The sequence below is a fragment of the Atractosteus spatula genome, chromosome 8 (genome assembly GCF_055471065.1).
Source record: "Atractosteus spatula isolate fAtrSpa1 chromosome 8, fAtrSpa1.hap1, whole genome shotgun sequence".
NCBI lineage: Eukaryota > Metazoa > Chordata > Actinopteri > Semionotiformes > Lepisosteidae > Atractosteus > Atractosteus spatula.
In genome coordinates, this window is record NC_142713.1 from 59,281,481 (window position 1) to 59,303,647 (window position 22,167).

At 42.8% G+C, this 22,167-nt stretch overlaps 1 protein-coding gene across 1 annotated transcript in view; it reads right to left on the reverse strand.

Moving 5' to 3' along the window:
* efcab6 (EF-hand calcium binding domain 6) overlaps positions 1-22,167 on the reverse strand; it is a 51,448-nt gene that overhangs the window by 12,919 nt on the left and 16,362 nt on the right. Inside the window, exons 5-18 of the mRNA XM_088923157.1 lie at positions 18,632-18,768; positions 17,374-17,492; positions 16,599-16,729; positions 14,400-14,548; positions 14,163-14,273; positions 13,552-13,672; positions 12,646-12,816; positions 12,394-12,474; positions 11,093-11,253; positions 10,261-10,410; positions 9,722-9,887; positions 9,082-9,196; positions 1,497-1,630; positions 1,041-1,276 (exon numbers count right to left, since the gene is read on the reverse strand). Coding sequence (XP_088779283.1) covers positions 1,041-1,276; positions 1,497-1,630; positions 9,082-9,196; positions 9,722-9,887; positions 10,261-10,410; positions 11,093-11,253; positions 12,394-12,474; positions 12,646-12,816; positions 13,552-13,672; positions 14,163-14,273; positions 14,400-14,548; positions 16,599-16,729; positions 17,374-17,492; positions 18,632-18,768 — 1,982 coding nt within the window. The remainder of the gene's footprint in view (positions 1-1,040; positions 1,277-1,496; positions 1,631-9,081; positions 9,197-9,721; positions 9,888-10,260; positions 10,411-11,092; positions 11,254-12,393; positions 12,475-12,645; positions 12,817-13,551; positions 13,673-14,162; positions 14,274-14,399; positions 14,549-16,598; positions 16,730-17,373; positions 17,493-18,631; positions 18,769-22,167) is intronic.

A 22,167-nucleotide genomic window follows, 5' to 3' on the forward strand; every position in this document is an offset into this window, starting at 1 on the left:
CAGGAGGACAGCATACAACAGGCAAGAGGGAAAAAAGACAAGGAACAGACAGGAGGGACGACAAGGGACAGAAAGGCAGAAGGTGAGAGCTCCTTGTCTTAAAATAAACCTTTATCCGTTCCTTAGCAGCCTACATCTGCTGACCCAGTTACATAGTGAAAATTGTTGCATGTGGCCCTCAATTTTTCTTGTTATTGTGAGGTGAGACTGTAGATGTTACTACAGGTCAGACACGAGTTCCACTGTTTACAGGACATGGCAGATTCAGTTCAGTTCAACACACTGGACTGAATAAAAACAGGAACAAGTAATAGGTTTATTCCATGCTGAAAGGAAAAGAAAGAAAACACAAAGTTTCGGCAGCCGAAATCTTGTGTTTTCTTTCTTCTCTTTTCAGCATGGAATAAACCTATTACTTGTTCCTTTGCAGCCTACAAGTATGTATGCTGACGCAGCTCCCCACCTGAATAAAAACACCATGACTATACACTAGAGCACAAGCTTTTCCCTGGGTGCAGACAGAAGTGTCCATGAAGTTCTGCTGCAGCTGTAACTATAGAGCATCAAGACCCTCCGAGGGTGGCTTCTAGGCAGGAAGCAACTGGCATGCAGACCAGTACCTCTGTATGTTTCATGATGCGTGTGGTGAGGAGCTACCCCAGAGACTGGGAATGCCTCTCACAGTACATTTAAGATCATGAACGTTTCTGCATGCTATTTGCAAAGAAACAACAATCTACTTTTGGTGCTAAGGTATTATGTACAGTTCCAAATAAAAATCACAAAATCTAGACACATCTGCTGCAGACAGCAGCTAAGAGCTCTCAAAATCTTTGTGCTAAGAGCCACAATATGGTATCAATAAACAGCATAAATTCAAGCAAATTCTCTAAATCCGTGTTCCCTAGCAAGTCATCAAGTATAGTATTGTTTGTAGTCAAACGGTTTTTCAGATGAATACAAGCTCCTCTGTTCTGCACTCAAGGGGTGTGTTGTGCTCTCTCTCCGTACCTGTGCTGACCCTACCTCACACTGCTCACCTGCTTGAAGACCTCCACCAGGGAGTGCCCTTGGGCCTCTGCTGGGACTGAAACATACGTAGGAACTCAGGGAAGTTCAGAGTGGACCCGGGTCCCAGTCCCAGCAGACCCAGTACACGCTGGTACTCCTTCTCTTTAATGATAAATGCAAAACTGTCAAACAGGTCTCGGAAGTCACGCATAGTGACGATGCCATCATGATTCGTGTCCATCTTATGGAAAGCCAAGAAGAGATCCTACAATAAAATACAAATGCATATAAACTGAATGTAATATTCAAGGAATTTCAAATATGATATTTTCTTATGATTTTATTAGTATGGCACTTTTGTCAATAAGCTGTAATATGTTGTGCAGGATTTCAGCATACAATCGTTCACTCACTAAGTCATTTAGGCCACTGCTGAACTATCACAAAGAATGGTTTTAAGACAGATGGTAGGAGATGCCTCTTACCCCTGACTTGCCATTCAGTCTTTCCTTCATCTGAGCAATGCAGTCCTCCGCCGTCATGTACTGGACCTGTTTCCCATCTGCGTGGTGGTCAGAACTGCAGGCAGGAGGTGCACTCCCACTGGGAACCTGAAGACCTGCAGTCAAGCAGTGATGTCATCAGGAGAGGACCTCGCTCCAGAGCCCAGAGGTGGGACCTCACCCCAAAGGCCAGAGACAGGACCGTACCCCTGAGCCCACAGACGGTACCTCGCCCCAGAGGCCGGAGACAGGACCTCAAACCACACACCAGAGATGGGCCCTGATCCCAGAACATAGAGACAGCCTCACTCCTGAACCCCCAGACGGGACCACACCCCAGAGCCCACAGGCGCGGCCTCAACACCAGACACCAGACACAGGACATCGGCCCAGAGCCCAGAAACAGGACCTCACCCAAATTACTTAAGAATTACAAAAATAACATAGCCAAAGCTGGGCATAGCTTTGAAAGATGTTCTGAAATTACAAATAATGAATATCACTATGTTTTTTGTGGATGATACTGTAATTGTAACTGTATTTTTTTCTTATTATCCTGTTCCTATATTCTGATTTTCTGTTAGAATCATACACTCAATTTAAAACTGACGGGTCACTGCTTCTCAGTGCCCCTGTTTCCAAAGGTCTTTACCCTTAATTCAGTTTTGAAGGGAAAATGAAAGAAGACTGTACTAATGGAATGAAGGGACATGCTTTTATAGAATGGGTGCCCTTTCGTGAAAATCTACTAACAACTGTCACTTACCCAGATTATATTATTTGGAATTTAATGTAATAATTTAAGTGTCATATTATACATTTTAATTATTTCCCTTGCAAACAGACACTGCTACATTTTGGGGAAAAGGGTTACAAGTTAGATTAGTCAAATCATTGCTGGAGTGATTTTATTTCTTTTACACGCCATACCAACCTTCAAAACCATACAGCGAGGAAATATTACACATTGCAGCGAATCTTTCGGGTGTTTTATCTTCCAAAGCAAAATCTATTTTTTTCCAATAACTGTAAGTCAGTGCCTGCTCATTCAATGGTGTTTCAAGGTACAAATTAATGTGATATCCTGCTGCTACAATACTGAATTTCCACTAAAGAAGATATGTAATTAGCTGAAACATCAAGAAATCAAAATAGTTCTGTGTCCACGTTTTTTTTTTCCAGTAATGAGAAATGGGTGATTGTAAATTATTGTTAAATTCAAAATAATTTACCTAATACTTTGTGAGATAAAAACTGACCTTTTTAAAAGCTGTGAACAAGGAACCGTACCACCTTAAAATCTGCAACCAGCTATATCAGACAACCTGTGTTACATAGCCCAAAGGTATACAAAATTAATCCCCATCCTGTAACAGCTAGTTCCTGTTGCTCAAGTGCTTCAGAGCTCACAATGTTGCAATGTAAAGTGATACATCACCGACATACTGTAACTGCACATATAGACTTTAGGATTTCAGTAGGCTATTGTGGATTATAGGAAAAACGTAAGAAGACCACAAGACATGCAGGAGAGGACATGGATCAGGCAGGCTAAAGACCTGGAGGTACAGCATCAGGCATGTTGAACAGAGAAACGTGGAAAAGACAAACCTGACAATATAGCCAGAACCTACATGGGTTAAACTGGAAAATACCATTTCTAGGAGCTTTATAATAAGTGCATGCTACAGATCACTTAATGCAGACAGAAGTAGTAAAGGTGACAATCTATAATTGGGAAATTTAAGTTTTCTACAGATTCATTGGGATTTTATTAATTGGATTGTGAATGCAGAAACTGAAATTGGTATGGTGGACATGGGCAATGGTTGCTTGTTAATCCTTAATTGTTCATCTCTTTATTACTTTCTGCAATTTCCCTCACGGGATCAATAAAGTATCTATCTATCTATTACAGTTATGACCTACTGTTTGTTATGAAAAATAGTATACATTTATATATGTATGGAAATAGAAGTGATAGAATCGCTGGCAAATCACAATCATAGCATAGCAATGTCTGATGTATACTTTAACTCTCTATAGCTTGAGTCTTATAATAGAGTTAATTATTTTAGAAAAGCAGGCTGTGAATTAATGAGGCAGAGCTGACGATCGGTGAACTGGGAACAGAAGGATTCAGAGTCAACAGAAGAAGGATGGCTATACTTCAAAACCATGACATCCATCCATTTTCTAACCACTTTGTCCAATACAGAGTCGCAGCAGAGCTGGAGTCTATCCCAGCAGGCAACGGGCACAAGGCAGGGTACACCCTGGACGGGTCCATCGCAGGGCAGAAGCAGACACAAACAAGCACACACTACCACCAGGACTATTTTCCCTACCAGCGCATCTTTGGACTGTAGGAGGAAACCGGAACACCCAGAGAGAACCCTGCAAACATGGGGAGAGCAAACTCCACACAGACAGCACCCCAGATCCACAACTGAATCCAGGGCCCCAGCGCTGCAAGGCGGCAACACTACCCACTGTGCCACCATGCCTCCCAAACGCATGATAGAAAAGGCTCAAAATAAACAAGATCATGTGGGTTAAATTGTTCAATGGAAAAAAGCAAGAAAAAGATCATAAGGAAGAAAGTGCTCTCCCGACTGCTTGAAAGAGCACATGTATCGAGACTGTAAACAGTGCGTACCAAGCTATGAAAATAGAGATTACAACTGCCAAGAAGGAGACAGAAAAGAGTGCTGCAATGAATGCCAAAAAATAATTACAATAAGCAACTATCAGCATTACATTAGTAAAAGAACTGTAACCACAGGAACACATTTTTGACAAGATAACAGGAGATTATTAACTGAATACAAAAAAAGAAAAAGAAATAGAAATAGTCAACACATTTATAAATGAAGACGTCAATTACATGAAGAAACATGTACAAGATATACAAGAAGCTCCATCGGTATTGATACCGAAGAGTACCTTCCCAGTCACCTTTAAGAAAGTGAGAATGTTTTTCAGACATCTAGCCTAAGCTGTAACTAATAACAGCAAATCTAACACTAATTCATAAAAAGGGAGATAAAACTTAAAGAGAAAGCTCCTATGTACACCAATCAATTTTGCATCTATCACTGATAAAGCTACAGAAACGATAGAGAGAACTAGCCAAAACAATGGCATTTTAAGAGACAGCCAACATGTAATTAGAAAGAGAAGACATTCAGAATTCTTCTAAAAAGGATTCTGAATAAACAAGGGCATTTGATAAGATTAAAGCACGCAGTATGATCTTGGAACACATTACGTGTGTCACATGGGTGGCTCAGAGCTGCAGGAAGCTACACATGAAAGCACTTTGCAATCTGGGGGGTTAAGTACATTGTCTGAAGCACTCATCAAGACAATGTGGGGAAGCAATACAAAATCACACAATGACAAGGTATTTAGTAAAAGGCTTGAATTTAATCCTGGTACATTATACTTTCTTTTTACAATATATTAGTAAGACCTCTTTTAGAATATTGTGTTCAGTTTTCTTACTACAAAGAGACACTGTTGTGATTGGAGGGTAGCAAAGTAGTTGCCAGCTTGATGACCTTATACAGAAGGTTTGGAATAATGGTTGTTGTTTGGAGGTGTTTACCCAGTCTTGTTAGTGTTCTGGGTCTAGGAGACAAGTAAATATCGGGGAAGACACAGATGATCAAAGATTATGGAACATTTGAAACTATTCCATCACCTTCTGCGACACTGTTAAATTTCATTTGCGTGATGGCTTTCATCAGCTCCTTAAGTACTGGTAGAATTTCAAGATGGTCTCTAATTGGGTGCTGTGGGACAGAAGTAAGAATAATAACATTGAAAATGGATTCTTGATTGAACTGATATTCAATTCCTTCTCCTTCCAATGGGGATTGACTGCCTCCCTTTCCTTGATCAGGTCTTCTTGTTCCGTATGTTTCCGAGGCACTGGTCCTTGTGTACTCGGGCCATAAACAAGTCCTTCTGTCCACCACCTGTTCTTCACGAGTTCTCCTTTGAACTTCATTCTTTGCTAGTTGCTGGGTCAACCTGTTCCATTTAGACTTCAGCTCACTCTGCCATGGGTAGAAAGCCCAGTGCCTTTTCGCAATATCCTCACTGATCACATGGTCATTTGCTTGCCATAAGATCCAAGAGTCTCTTTGTAGCAACTGACGATATCTGTCTTCCTTAGCGGTATAAACAATTTTATTCTGTTTTTGGTTGAGGCTTGAGAGATTTTCCCTAATTTATCCTAGAGAATGTTGGTTTGAGAATTTGGTTGGGACAACACTGATTTTCTGTGCACACAGCTTCTTCAGCAGGTGATGTCTGGGGGCCAGTCTGATTGGCATCATAGGACAGACAAGACAGTGAGCTCCTGCCACTGCTCTGGCTGATGTGTGTCTTTGTGATTCCCGACATGGACATAAAGTGAATCAGCTGCCAGAGTTTGGATCATGGATCACGCAAGGATATTTTGTGTCTGCTTTCCTGATGTGTTCCTGGAGTACTGGTGATAACGAGACCATGCTCTAAGTATTTGATAAGTAGAAGAATGTTGCTGGAGCTGTTATTGTTTCCACTTCAGAGACAAGCACCTTTTCCAAATCTGGTATGGAGATCTCTAAGTCCAATAAATCTGTCCTTCAGGATTGCACAAAGGATAACAAAGAAATCTTCCTTGGTTTTGTTGTCTGAATCTAGAGCAGAGGTATTGTACATACTGGTATGCAATTCAAGAGAGTGGTTAAATAAAATGAACCCAAGAGGTGAGTAAGATCTGAGGCATGTGAGAAATGGCACGTGAGGTCTTAATGTGCTCTGGTACAGCTCTAGTGAAAATGCACCATTAAACTAGCAGAGAACATTGTTCATCACAGGATTCCACAATACAGGAAATCAGATGTTCCTACGACAGGTCCCTCTCAAATTAGGTATGGATTACTTAGCCAGAATGTGATCTCAAAGACTGATCAGATCAAGGCCCTCTCAAAAAGAAGGGTGACAGCCTTTCATCGTCTTTTAGTGTCTTCTCCTGTTTCTCTGTCTTCCTTCTTTTATCTCCTCCTGCCTTTAGTCTTGTCTACAGCTGTTCCATGTTTATCCTTCATCCCACAGAAAACCACCAGAAAACCCCTTTGATCATCTGCGTTTACCACATGCGGTACACCTGGGCTGGGAGGGCCTTACAGCGGGCGGTTTCCATGGCCTTGACAATGAGATCCGGCGGCTTATCTGTTCATCCACCCGCTTTTCAATCAGGTAGCCAATCTACTAATCAAACCTCTCATTAACACCCGCATAAAGGCTTGATTCACGGCTTAGTCGGACTCTGACATCAAACTACTGACAGCCATACAGTATGCGATCAGCTCCTTAATGGACCTCAGTCAAGCACCACCTAAGCCCTCGGTCTCCTCTGCTTGAAACCTGGCCAGCTGTGATCAGCCTCCATCTCCGAGGAAACCAGACTGCCTCGTCAGCCTGCTTCAAAACCCTGAGCAGACTCGGGCACATCTGCTGCTGTCAGCCCTGTCTGCTTGAAACCCTGGCAGTCTTTACTCTATCAGCCAATCTGCCTGAAGCACACCAGACAGCCCTTACTCCTCCTCTGGAGAAATCCGAAGCCCTGCGCTTGGATCTCGACTTGCTATTTGCTCATAGCGTAAAACACTGTAGTTTTCATTTGAGAAAACACCTCAAATGATACACAGTGTCCCAGGCTTTCTGTACAGTTATAAGGCCTTAAGTAGTCCAATTAGGATGTGAACTGAAAACTACACACCCCCTTCAGTTATAACAACACAGAAATCAATTAGGAAAATTGGTTCCATGCTAATTTGAGACAAAGAATCATGGGGAGCTCATTAATTCTAACAGACAGCTCATGAAGATAGTTAATTAGTTCATTCCAGAAGGCAAATATAGCTCCACGAACCCATGAATTCTTCCTCTGATTCGCCCTTTCTGAAGAAGGTACAGCCACCGTCGTTCTGGAGCGTTGCCCTTCCCCAGCCCTTCAGATTTCACTCAGATTGCAACAGCACTGTCACGTCTCAAGAGCCCTCTGGACACAACTGCAGTGTGGTGTTCTGGACAGTCCATGAGGGTCCTGAGGTTTCTGGTCCCAGAATATTATAATAATAAATCTTAATGCTTTATGCTTTGTTCTTTTACATAATTACTTGAACTCTGTATCTGTTCTTAACTTGTGCACCTCAATAGTACGACAGTACATCCATGCTCATGTCGAGAGGATCATTGGGCCAGAGGTATCCCAGTTTCTGCTGTGCCACACTGACTGACGATGTGATGCCCCTCTGGATGAGAAGCTTGTCCATTGCAGGGTTACCTCCAGCAATGCTGGTACCCAGTGATACACCTGGAGTAAAGTACCTTCCTCTAAAATACAACAGCAGCATGTGCAGGTGGGGTGCAAACCTACAATTCTTTTCATGCACGAACATCCAGTTAAGACTCCTAAGCCTTAACCATGCCTTCATGAGTTCACCTGTAGCTCAACAAGGGGGAGAAAATTCAAAAGACCCATGTCATCGCACACAAAACCCTGTAACGTGAGATGACAATGAGAGCATAAAAACAATTTGGGAGGGGGAGAAAAGATGGAAAGATAACAGTGCACTGGCCAGAGGAACCAGAGTGCAGGTGACAGCCTGATGACCCCAGGTGTGGCCACTGGTGTTCCTGACATGCTCTGTGACCGTCAGTATGTATTGTGACAGTTCGAGGTGTGGTTTACTGCCAGCTTTGAAGAAATTCAACTATATAAAATCCTGGATGGTATAGATAGGGTCAATCTGGGGGATTATTTCTGGTCCATCAGGAACAGGCTTTCCATCAGAGTCATTCAGGCCCAGATTCAAATTCAATCTAGATTCAATTATCTAGACAATAACACACTATAACTCACAACTTGGAGCGTAAGCCCATGGTTCATAAAAAACAAACCTAATAAAAATAGTATAGGATAGTATACATAATACAGACTGCTGAATCCTGATCTTTAACACAACAGAACGCATCTGGAGCAGCAAATTTTAAACAGACCACAGAGACCCACTTCTCTCAGTGCACAAGAAACCATATGTGTCCCTTCTAGATGTGCAGCTGCTAAAACATCCAAGAGCAGGCCTGTCAGCTACATTGATAATAAACAGGTTATCACTGTCAGGAACAGTACTGGCACCATTTACTCTGCCATAGTGAAGACCAGTGTGCTACATGCAAATAGAAAACAAATAGAACAGTGTGACACTGTTATGGGTATGGTAACATCCTTATAGTACATAATCTTGTGAGGGTATGTGGGGTAAAGCTAGAAAAAGATCCTAAAAGACAGGTATGTCCACTGTATTTTAGGAGCCTAAGGTACCTTACTTAAAATACAACAGATCCTAATAATCAAATCAGTTCCATCTCAAATTGACTATTTTTCATATCTCAAATGAGAACACCTGCATCAATGAAAAAACACTTTCACTGTAGCAAAAAAGGAAAATAAATCTCAATATTATATTGTGTTCTTATCACAACCTACTGTAATATTCTTTCTTACCTTCACATTTAGTGAGAAACTCGGAGTAAGACAGACCTCCATTCTTAAACCCTAGTGCTTCGATGAGAATCTGAAATTGTTCATCATCCACATTAACGCTGCAGTCTTCCAGCACCTTCAGGGTCACAATGTAAAAGGAAGTACGTGATTACACAGGCCTTTCTTCATTCTAAACAAGTGAGATTTGTAGCACACCTAAAGAAGATATTTGACCTTGCATTTGACCAAATCAGCTTTTATGACACCCCAGGTACTGTATGTGTCTCGTCTTTATTAGGCAGCCCCACTACTCATTAAATCCTATAAGTTCAAAAAATGACTTGAAAGAAATGACTAGAAAATGAAAGAAATTATTCATCTCTGAAAGACTTCTGAAATACATAAACATGGCTACCATTAAGAATAAAATAATTAAAGGATAAAACTCATAGAAGCAGAAAAGTGTTTAAATCTACCGCATAGCAAGTATTTGCTGTCTGTTGACCCTTAGCAAAAAGAGAAGAAAAAGAGACTGTTCCTGGGGTCACTGTTTCAGACTCGTCGGGTGTGCTCAGACTGGCTGTGACTGGGGGTCCAGTCAACACTTTTGATGGGTTTCTGTGTAGTTCCAAGAGAAAATAAGAAAAAGAAAGCATCTCACCTTTTTCAAATCTTCTTTAGAGACTCTCTCCTTGCAGGAATTCGGGAGGCACTGTTGAATGGAAACGTCCCGCTGGGCTAGTCGCTCTTTAAGTTTTTTCATAACAATTTTCTCTACAGCCCTGCTCTTAGCGTAATGAGCTGCTCCTTTATCAGCCTGCTTTATCCTATAGAAAAAATACACGTGACAACATGTTGCCAGACTATCACGTTGCACAGACACAAGAGGAGAATTCAGCTAAAAATGAAAAGAGATTTCAGAGAAGCTGCACAATAAGAGAATGGGTGCTTTAAATTCTGTAACGTGGTTCCACATAACTTAATGTAATCAGACCTCAAGTTTACGAAGGACAATGCCTTAGAAGGAAAAATGAAAAACTGGGAAGTGAGCTATCTACAGATCTGTTTGAAGAGCCCGCCTTTCCCTGGATTCAGCTTGAAATCTTCCTTCGGTTTGAAGAAAGATTTGCTGTAGAACCGAGAACATGAAAACTCAGATTTTAATCTCGGAAGTACAATGCACAGCTCTTTTCTCATTACCTTTCTGAGCTGCTCGCGCTCTTTCTTGCCTCAGCTTTTCTAAATCTTTCAGAAGCTGGGCCTCCAAGCTGTGCAGGAGCTCCTAAACTCTCCAGAAAACACCTGTAGAGAACTCCACCGGACGGAGAGCTCATGTAGGAATCACACAGCCTTTGGGAAAACACAGAATGATCCAAAACATTCAGAAATTTACTTGATATGTCCTGCATTAAAAAGCCTCCAAAATCACCATCCAAGACACTAGTGGATCTTAACTCAGTTATCTTTTATAACCTTTCAAGGGGAGCAGCTTTGCTTTTACCAGCATGAATCTAAACAGGAGATACACATTACTAGCACGTGGTACCATTCCACATTCTGGTTAAAGGGTGACACAGCTAGAGCGCTTTTTCTGTAGATAACCTGAAATAAGATGATAAAGAAATAAAGGTTCTTAATAAATATTAGGTCTTTTATTTTATTGATGAAGGAAAAAAAATACTTTTTCCAAATTTCTTGAAGACAGGTAAGAGCCTTCTTATTATTTAACCTGTTTTACCGTCTTGAAGACTGTAGGTTCAGTAATCATTACACCCTTCTTCATTCTAATCTGGTCTAGCTTTAATACAGCACCAGTGCCGAATGAAACAGGCGGCTGTGTACACCTCTGACGCAGCTACTGTACCTGATGAAACGTCTGCCGCGAGACTGATGGCAGAAGCAAATGCAATCCCAGGTATTTAATGAGCAAGTCGTGCCGGCGGAGGAACTGAACAACAAAGGCTGTTTGTCCTGCAGCAGCACTGGGAATGGTTTTCAGTTCGGTGTTCTCTGACAGGAAGGACTGACTCACTTTTGAAAGTGGCTGTCGGACACAGGTAACCCGTAAGCGTGCAGGACGTTCCGGAGCTCCCCCTGAGTCACACTTCCTGTGTCGCTGGGGTCGTAGAACGCGAGAGCCTCGCTGACCCGGTCCCAGTGAGCGGAGAGTTTATCCCGTAACAGCCCCTCCACCTGTGTGCAGACGGACCGTGTCACCTCAGCGAAAATCCAGTTAGCATCTCTAACCTAAAGGAATCCACACCCACCCTACCACAACGTTTGGTGGATAAACGTTTTTACAAACATTTTTTGAGGAGACTACTCTACACTGAAAGATTTTCAGAATGAGTCCCACCTCTCTAGGTTCAGACCTGAATAAAATAAATTAACTAATCCTACCACTGGAGAGTACAAAACCCAGTACTTGATGGGAGATACTGAGCAGAGGGACGTTCTGCTTTGCAGACTGCAGGCAGATCTTTTTGATTTCATACAGGTCTAAACCTGGAAAAGTATCCCAGTCAGTGAACACAAGGGAGGCCGATACAATTCAGGCATTGGCTCACTGTCTGCTCACAAATGATAGGACCCACAGCAGCAGAACGTCCAGACAGCCACTGACACAAAGGACCTCACAGCACTTACTACTTTCCAAACTAAAGTTTCTTACTTTGACAACTTTGTTTTAAAACCTGCTGTCAAATGTGTTACATTAAAAAAAGGAAAAAATCAGGCTATAAATGTTAATTGTGGAAATTAAATCTCATTACAGCATAATAGAAAATGGATTTTATGAGGATTTAAAAAGTAATTAATTGCTCTGAAAGTTCACCAAATTATCAAAACACAACATCATAAAACTTTAAACACCTTTAAAAGCAATCCCCTTAAAGCACTTCACAGTACATGAAATGCACATTTTACAAAAAAATCAAATGAAAGGAAATGAAAAGATGTTTTTAATGTTCTCTCCAGGGACTCTGGTTCCCTCCCACAGTTCAAAGACATGCTGTCTGGGTTAACGGACGTCTCTGAATTGTGTCACTGTGTGTGTACGTGGTGCGTCTTCTGTCCTGGGACGGACGGGCGTCCAGTCCAGCGTGTGTCCCGCCTTGTGCCCTGTGCCTGCTGCTCATCAGGATCCAGTATTGAACTAAGCAGGATGTGGATGAAACCTGCAAACTGCGGGGATTTGCACACCACGGACGTTAGCTGTAGTATTTTGCAAAGCCTTCACAGGCAATGTGACCAGCGTCCAGCTAATATAGAATCCCCCTCGTGAATCTTGAGCTTTCCTAGTAGCCCAGCCCCCTGTGAAAACGGTTCACTCACAGTGTCCCATGTCAGGTCCGGAGGAGCTTCCTTTTCGCCCTGCTGTGTCTCCGTGTCCCCACTCAGACACTTGTATCCCTCCTGGAAACAGACAGAAAGGTAGAGTTCAGTCTACAGGGGATAACACACGTCTTGAAAGAGAGTCATAGCTTGAGGTGATGCCGCTGCCTGTGACCTAGATTTTTTTAACGTAGATTGAACATGTCAATGGAGATAAACCTCCTCCTCTTGGAAAATGAGCTGCAATCTTACCCATGTCTCTTTCACCTCAAACAACTCCAGAAAGCGACGGTAGCTAACAAAGCCAGTGTGCTCAGGGTCCAACAAAACCATGAGCTCTTTAAACTGCTGGTTGGTCATCCTGAGTGTCAGACTCTCCACAATCCGACGCATCTCTCTGCGAGCGATCTTCCCACCCCGACTCTGTGAGACATGTACACACTCAAAACATGCAGCCACATGGGAAATAAAGAATTTGACATTAAAAATGAACACTGCTCAATTCTGGGAATTTTTACAACACCTGGTAAGTCAGCAATCTTTTACAGTGTTCTCAAAAACATGACTGAGGTGAGAATCAAAGCGCATGACTGTCATTGTCCACATCACAGACCTGATAAAGAGCTGGCATTTCCCCACTTTGTGTGAAAATATAACGGTGCCCCCTGAACATGTTTTCCTTGTTTCACTAGGATGGTTTGTAATTATAATAAACGAGCAGGTGAATCTGCACGAACCTTCACCCCAGCCCTAACCTCAACCAGAAACGTGGTCTTGCTGAAAACTAGCATGCAGGTCCAAAACTTTATAAAACGGTCATGCCGAAAATTATTTAGAGAACATCAGATAGACTTCACTAATGTGCGTGCGTTTGTAATGATTCATGAAACACAAACAGCAATCCACTTAGTGTCATAGAGCCTTTTAACAAATCCTTTATCTACAGTATGTACTGTAGCTTCTGTCACAATTTACACAGAACCTTTGAAAACTGTTCTGAAAGATCTAGGATGTATTTCTAAAAATTACATTACTATTCATGTTTTTACATAATACATGTATCCTTATTTGATGTGCATTCCTTCCTTGAAATGAAAGCATAGCTGGAAATTAGTGGAAAAAGGGAATATTTTATTTATCACAAATCTGACTTCCTACCTCATCAAACAACAGAAAGGCTTTTTTCAGGGAGGGGAAAGCTTCCTGCACGTGATGCTGCAATTTCTGCAGGATTTCTCTCAGGCTGAGCTCCTCACCTGCTCCCAGGACCGGATTCACCCTAAATGAACAAGCAATTAATCATCCACTTAGCTGAGCATCTGTCTGAACTGGGCACACCACCTCCGCCCTGAATACAAAACATCTTTTTATTATGATAATAACATTAATGGGTTGATTAATAACAGTCTTCATTTTCCCTTTAAATTTTGACAAATTGTCAGAAAATCAGAAGGCAGACTGGCTGAGCAGACGAACAGACTGGCAGAGTGATGAACACGCTAATGGGTGTTTCGACTTTTCATTCCTCCCTTTTGCTCATATGAAGGCAAAATATATTTCCACCAGCATATCATACATGTGCTGTAGCTAACTTTGACCAGTGACATGTATGTTTTAATGTATCTGAGAATGAACATTCGTCCACATTAGGGTAGGAGAGAGTCTGGGACATTGTGGGTTATGGTGCAATATTATTATTTTACACATAGACCGTAACACATGATTCATTACGGGACAGGGAGATAAACTGGATTTTCCACCAGTCTCACCTGTGATTTGTTATTATTGGCAAAGCCTGTCCATTTGCATTGGCCACAGGGTCTTTGAAGCGAGCCAAGAACTGTTCCCATGCAATTTGGTCCGTGGCTCTGAACCCATAGCTGATTCATGGAAAAACAGAACATTTCATTACATGACACATGCTACACATGGTGAAATAAGGAAAATAAATTAAAACCAAATGTGATTAAACACCATCGCCTGAAAAGACTGTTAGTGCCTCTTACTGAGTCATGAGCTCCTGAAAGGTGGCATCACTCATGGGAAAGAGGAAGTTACTGAGAACAGACTTCAGGTCCTCCGTGGACACAAAGCCACTCTGAGTCACATCAAAGGCATGCAAGGCTCTTCTCACATTCTCATGGTTTAACTGCATCTGTTTCACAAGAGGAAAGGGAGATAAGCACACACACTGTCCCAGTTTATTCCGTTTCAAATTAGTGTGCAATTCAACGTGGGGAAAGCTTGACCGGGCCTTGGACCCGGTCACCCATCACCCTCAACACATGCCCATCGGGACTGGCAAGCTCAGCGCCATGGGACAGTAAGAAGACCCTCCTGCCTGCACAAAATGCTGCTGCTGTTAGGTTCTGGGGCTGTGAACAAGGGCTGTTGTGCAGGACAAACTTGCAATTGTGTTACTGTCTTACACTCCCATTCATTAGACTCTTACAGAAACAGAAAAAAAGACAATCGGTCACTTTTCTCTTAGTCTGTGGCTTTGTGCGGCTCATGTGTCCACTAAAGGTACTCCATGCACTGCACTGGCTCAATCCAGCACATCAGATCTTCTGATTCAGAATTTATCATTCTCTCTAAGACCAGGCTCCAGTGGGACTAAGACCAGTGGGACAGAGTCTCCTCTCTCTACTCCACACAGTGGGACAGAGTATCATCTCTCTACCTAAGACCAGACTCACACAGTGGGACAGAGTCTCCTCTCTCTGCCCAAGACCAGACTCCACACAGTGGGACAGTCTCCTCTCTCTGTCCAAGACCAGACTCCACACAGTGGGACAGAGTCTCTCTCTGTCCAAGACCCGACTCCACACAGTGGGACAGAGTCTCCTCTCTCTGTCCAAGACCCGACTCACACAGTGGGACAGAGTCTCCTCTCTCTGCCCAAGACCAGACTCCACACAGTGGGACAGAGTCTCCTCTCTCTGTCCAAGACCAGACTCACACAGTGGGACAGAGTCTTCCCTCTCTGCCCAAGACCAGACACACACAGTGGGACAGAGTCTCGTCTCTCTGCCCAAGACCAGACACACACAGTGGGACAGTCTCCTCTCTCTACCCAAGACCAGACTCAGACAGTGGGACAGAGTCTCCTCTCTCTGTCCAAGACCAGACTCCACACAGTGAGACAGAGTCTCCTTTCTCTGCCCAAGACCAGACTCCACACAGTGAGACAGAGTCTCCTCTCTCTGCCCATGACCAGACTCAGACAGTGGGACAGAGTCTCCTCTATCTGTCCAAGACCAGCCTCCACACAGGGGGGACAAAGCTTCTCATGTACAGCAACAAGTCTGAGGAACTCATTCCAGTTACAGACTCTGCCACTCTTGACATTTAAAATGTCTGGTTTTTAACTAAAACTGATTTACCAATTACACATTCACCAATTACTTTTCCTTCTTTTTACTCCTGTTTTGTGTTTTACCCTTACACTGTTCTAGAACAAACTGAGTTTTCTGAAAAGCACTCTAACAGAATTGTGTCACTGTATTATCACCTTTCTAATACAGCTCATGTCACAGTGTATTATGAAACAGAAATGGGGCTTTGGCAAAACTGCGAATTAGGCCCCATCGAGAGCCGGACAAGATCAGTGAGCAGCAAACAAACAAGTGTACTGAGGCGCACGCGAGAGAGACACCATCCTGTTCCCACCAGGAGCGGCGCCGAGGGTCACGTGACGCAAGGGCTCGAACGCTCTGCTGTTGCCATGGCAATGACGGCCTACTGTTTGGAGGTGTTTTGTTAGCTACCTTAGCAGAAATTAGCTGTAATTAACAAGACCGCTCAGGAGACTATTTTCTGGGCAAAACATTTTAATTAAAACTGTTCTCTGTCAAATGCATATCTTTCACCGTTTAGCGTCTCTTTCTGGAATGTCGGTGCTGGAGGTGTTCCAGGTTTTGTCTGTATGCTGCACTCAGATGTCGCAGTGGTGCCGCATGTGACTTCAGCCACTCATACAGCAAGTCCAGTAGAAAACTAGACCATAGCGAGCCCCACTTACGGTACGGAGACTGAACTGTAAAATAAACGAGGGAGGTCATGATAAAAACACTTTAAAGCGTGGCTAGGACAGTACAACAGCCGTGGGGGGAACAAAGAACATGCACAGCAAAAGTATGGTACAACCAAGGAGAACTTGCACACTGGTACTGTATATATACACAGAAGTCACAGAAACTCACTTTGTTCCAGAAGCTCGTCCGAATGTCATCAAACGCCAGTCCTTCACAGGGGGGATTCTGGCACTGGGTCATCTGTGTGGAGTTTCGAAGTTGGTTCTCCTGATCTCGATGAACAGCTTCCCAGTTCAGAACTGCAAACAGCATCTCGTTTCAATGCAGTGGTAAGATTTCCCCTAACACGTCCACACCGTAGCAGGACAACAGGATCGACCACTCCCCCCCCAACGCGTGCTCTGCCCTCTCACGCACGGAGAGGCGGTAATGTGAGAAAGCTCCTGTGTTACAGCTGGGGAAATCGGTTGTGGTCAGTGGTCAGTCCATTACCCTCTTCAGAACAATTCCACTGCCATTGGACGCAAAAAAGAAATGTCTTTTCTTGCTGTAACAAGGCGTCCAGTCGGGAGGAGGGAACTGGAGTTTGTAAAACTGGAACTGACCCTAGGGCTGGTGAATAAACCAGTCGATTATAAAACAGGAGTGAGGAGGGGGTGTATGTAATCTGTGTGAGTAATTCACTGAGAAAACATCCAATTATGTTTCTAATCTATTCTTATTTATAAGATGTGCTGTTTGGTGAAAGAGAGTCTTTAAGAATTAAACTAACCCATAAGAGGGCTGCCGCCCTCCAGCCAGGATCTGAGCCCACAACCTTCCTGCTGTGGGTTCAGAGCCCTCAACACTGCTGCCCGCTAAAACCCACCCCTTCAAGCCAGGAAGAATCAAAGTTGGTCTTTTCCATCTTGTTAACGGTGATTTTGAATGTTGATTTGCTTACCTAGCTGAGTGCTCTCAGGCACGGCCTGTCTGCCGTCCCCAGAGCCAAGGCTGAGCTTCTCCAGGAACTCCTTGTAGGACAGCGTGCCCGAGTTATTCCGGCTATAATGGGACCACAGCCTTGGGAAGACACAAAATGGCAACTGCAGCCTGTTTCCAAGTCGCTGCAATGTTTTCTAACACAGAAACCCATTTCAGAGGACAGGAGGCTCCTAAGTGGCTCCACCACCAAAGCACTCCCTTGGAGAGCAGGCTGAGCTGCAGTTCGGCCATGTCCTACAGCAGAGACGGGAAGGGCAGCAGCACTGAACATGAGGTCCTAGCAATCCTCAGCTCTTATCACCAGCACTGAATTAACAGGTCCTTCCTGAACACGTGTACTTTCTGGAACATTAAAAATCACAGCATTAAGGCGCCACAGCAGTAACCCGGTTAGCACCGCTTATGTTGTCATGTTATGCTATTTTCCATGAAGGGAAAGATTCCAGCTTTGTTTCTGCCCCGTGGGGACAACTCCCAGGAAATGAGCGCAGTGGCAAATAACATTTCTAACACGTCAACGGTAAGGAAGAGAGGATGTCCCACCAACACGTGTATACTTACTTCTTATTGAATTATGGATATGAATATTTACCAGCTCGTCTTCTAATCATATCAGTACATGAGAAGGAACTGTCTTATAACTACTCTCATTCCACCTTTTTGCTATTATAAAGAAAGCAGTTAGCAGCTACGACATATTTTCTTATTAATATTCAGTACACATGAATATATAACCTTTCTTAGGTTCTAATGAGAAGAAGCTCTGTACGGCGTCGGTTTGTGAAAAGACTAAACGGTATTTACTGCATATACTTGTAGCACAAACCCTGATCCTGCATACACATGAGCTGGTGGTCGAAAGAAGGGTCACTCCATCTCTCAGCACGGTACGGGCCATGCTTCCATGCAGCCAGATTAAAAAGACAAAGCAAACACATGGACAAACTGCCCTCTTCACATCCCGCCAATCTAGCCCATCCCACATTCCCACAACCTGTTAATTAACTCCAAAGATTAACCACCAAATGGGCTGAAGTGCCCATAGCTGTGAGACTAAAAATACCAAGAGAACACAGAGCCAAGTGTGGCAACAAACCCTCCGACACCGATAACAATCAGATATTAAGAAGTTATTGCTAAAGGTCTAAAAGAGCTTCTAAACAATGTTGTGACCATGAAAAACTAAACAGTTCCTCTCACCCACTAGTCACGCTTACCGGCCAAACTCCTTGTCGCTCATCGGGAAGCAGTAGCTCTCCAGAACTCGCCTGAGCTCGTGGTGCTGGATCAGGCCATCCTGGTTGTAGTCAAAGAGTCGAAGGGCCCTTGTGATGTTTCTTAAATTAGTACCAACCTAAGGAGGTAAAGTAAAATACAAAAATGAATAAATAAAACATCAGAGCAGTCAGCCAGGCACTGGTGTATGTCAGTCTTTGTTGTTCATGCTATGTAATGTTTGTCCTACCCTCTGTCAAGCTTGTTCATTGAGACAAGATCACATTATTGGCCAGATACAATTTCTTGCATTAGGAATTTGTCTTTTCATTTGAACCAGCAACCTTCCAGCCACAGCTCCGCTCCACTGTAAGTGCATGTATGGCATTTCATATACTGTAAATATACATGCAAAAATATGTTTTCAAATGTGAAAAGTATGTACCAACTGCACACCAGGGCCCTACAAGAAATAAATCTTCACTTGCCACAGCACTGATAATAAAGGGACTTCAGCAGAAGTGCAGAGATATTTGTAGAGCAGTCCCTCGATTTCTGCAGAGGGGCAAAGACAGGCACTGCAAGCATGCACAGCCTATTAAAAATCAGCATACACACTGCTGTCGAGGCCCCAGGACACCGAACAGGAAAAGAACACACACACGGAATATACTAAGAACCATGCACCACTCAGGGGAATGACTTTCTTACACTGTTTAAAAGATTTTCCTTTGCGTGCAGGATTGTTGGAAACGCTGCCAGGGTCTTCTGCTAGAGTTCAATGCTTTCCTACACATTCCATGACATGAATAAGAGATTACTTTATCAGTTTTACAGTTTATCGCCACCTGCCATCGTGGCCCATCATCAACCCAGAGGCAACTTCATGAAGGGTGAACTTCTGCTACTGAGGGACTGAGTCAGAAGTCACAAATCAGAAGCCTCTTTTTATAAAAGATTTGTAAAATATCACACTATTTGCATTAAGACGCAGGGCTATCAATGTAGTAATTAAAGCAGACACTGAAAGCTGGAAATGTACTGTATTTTGCTTTTGCCTGGAACAGATGCAAGTTCTCCTGCTTTTCAAAACTTCTTGTTTGCATATATCTGCATTTGTTCCTTTTTAACAGCACATTCAAACTACTTAGGAAGTACAGATAACCACATCACTCAGTATTAAAAACAGCATTGAAGAGCTTCAGCAATACTGTGACATTCTGCATGTTTAATCAGGAGAATGAGGGTGGATGAAATTGTCTTGCAAAGGTATTTTGGTTCTGGATTGTAGATTCTGCTGCTTTAAAGTTTATAGTCATGACACTTAGCAACTGGTAATTGTGAACCATGCAACCAACTCCACACATTCAATGTAAACAAGAGAGAAGTAAATAGATATTTAATATGAGAGAAAAACAGGAAATCCGGATTGCATAAATATTTGTTTATACTTTGGTGTGACAAACCTAAATTAATTGAAGTGCACAAAATCACCTTACCGAGATCACAATTACCTGAGTGGCCTACGTGTGTTTGCAATAATAGTGGGTTTTTTATGTCAGAATTACTACACCTGTCTCTGTAGGTTCCTCAGTCAGGCAGAGAATTTCAAGCAAAGATTCGACCATGCGGAACAAGAAGTTTACCAAGCATTTCAGGAATCAAGATCTAAAAAGGCCAATAACTTGCACCAGGCTAGTGGGCAAAGTTGGTAGAGTCCCAAAAAGATTTGAGGCTATAATTTCTGCCCGAAATGCTCCCATCAAATATTGAGTTCACAAATCTGAATACTTGTGCAACCAACATATTTCAGTCTTTTCTTTTTAGCTTCTGCGGACATCTACTGTAACTCATGTTACCCTTAGAAGTCTTGAGTTTGAATATTAAAGTTTAATGTAATACATTTAGTTTAAAAATGAGCATGCATCATTTTATAATTTCACAAAATGAAACACCTTAGGAAGGCTCTTCACTTGCAACCAAAAGAGCTTGGTGGGCCAGATGACGGCCTCTTCTCATCTGTAACTTTTCTCAATGTTCTCGCCAAAGGATTGTTGTTCTGCATTTTAAATAAGACATTCTGCTGCTTTCACACATGACAAATTTAAAACACCACAGAAAGACGTTTTCTTGAAAAACCACACTGCCTTGGAAGTGCTTTAATTGAGGATGGCCATATCACGGCACTTTTATAAGACATACCTGCATTCTTCCACCAAGGTTCTGGAAGCACTAATTAAAAATACATTAAAATAACAAAGCGGCAAGGATATCTTAGACAATTAATGAGCTGAAACACCACTATCTAATCTCATCTGCTAAATCTTATCTCTGTTCACTCTCCACGCATTCTTGCTCTCCTCCTAATGTAATGCTTCACTCTTGATGATGCCAGTTTCCCATTTAGCAGCTGCAGAAGCTGGCAGGGCTACAGGCCTGGCACCATGCCTGGCACAGAACAGTTCTGGGCTCTGTTTAGTTACCCTTCCAGCTATTAATTAATAATACGCTGGAGTTTGTTTACCATAATATTATATGTTAAGCATTAAAGTCTGGAGTTAAGGATAATTAAACAAAAATCATTCGATATTCAAAACCCACACGAAGAGCTGTAAGGCGAACGGCTATCAGCGCGATCCAAAGCCAAGAAACTCTCTAGGACCGTGTGGGAAAGTGAGAAGGGGTCCAGACACAAGACCAGCACGCCACTGGAAACTGGTCTTTCTGGGCTGACAAAAATACAGGAGCGTTGAAGGTTTTTTTCCTTGCATCTTGCCTGTCAGTAGATAAACATTTGATCAGTGCGCGGCTGCCACTGTTCTCCGCTACAGCCTATTTCAGACATCAAGGTCTTTTTTTATCTCCAGCGTTATTTATGATGCTATCAAGTGTGATCAATTTTCTGCTCTCTAAGGCATGCCGCTAAAGCATCGTGTAAACAATCAGGAGAGACGGCCTAGAGAGTGTCACTCCTCTCCCTCCCATCCGGCGTGCACCGCACTCCACAAGCTGACCGCTGCCGTCACGCTGAATCGCACGCTGAAGACAGCAGAGTCAGGGCCAGTGCCGTGAAAGGGGGCAGATAATCCAAAATACAGTGTGTCTGCGCTTTGGGTACATAATCACACAGCTCGCTACAAACAAATCCACCATGACACAGACTGGAAATCAGCAGAAAGCAATCGCCCTACACAGGATTTCAAAAATAAAAAGCTTTTTCATTGTTGTTTTCTCACTGGAGAATGCAGATTGGCTGCTTAGGAATGACAGAAGGAATCTACAGTCTGAAGCAAGTGCTCTATGTGTTCATTCATTGTATTCCTTTGTGTAAAACAGGAATTTCCACAAAGATTTTATTAATTAACAGCACTGACAATTAACAATTAACCAGCAATCTGGTTAAAAGCAGAAACAGAACCAGATTTATTGCAATTAACATCTGCACATGAAAGATTTCATAAAAAAAACTTTATTTTGCAAATTTAGTTTCCATATATAGGAACAGAGGCTAAATTACTGCTGTAGAATAGAAAGGAGA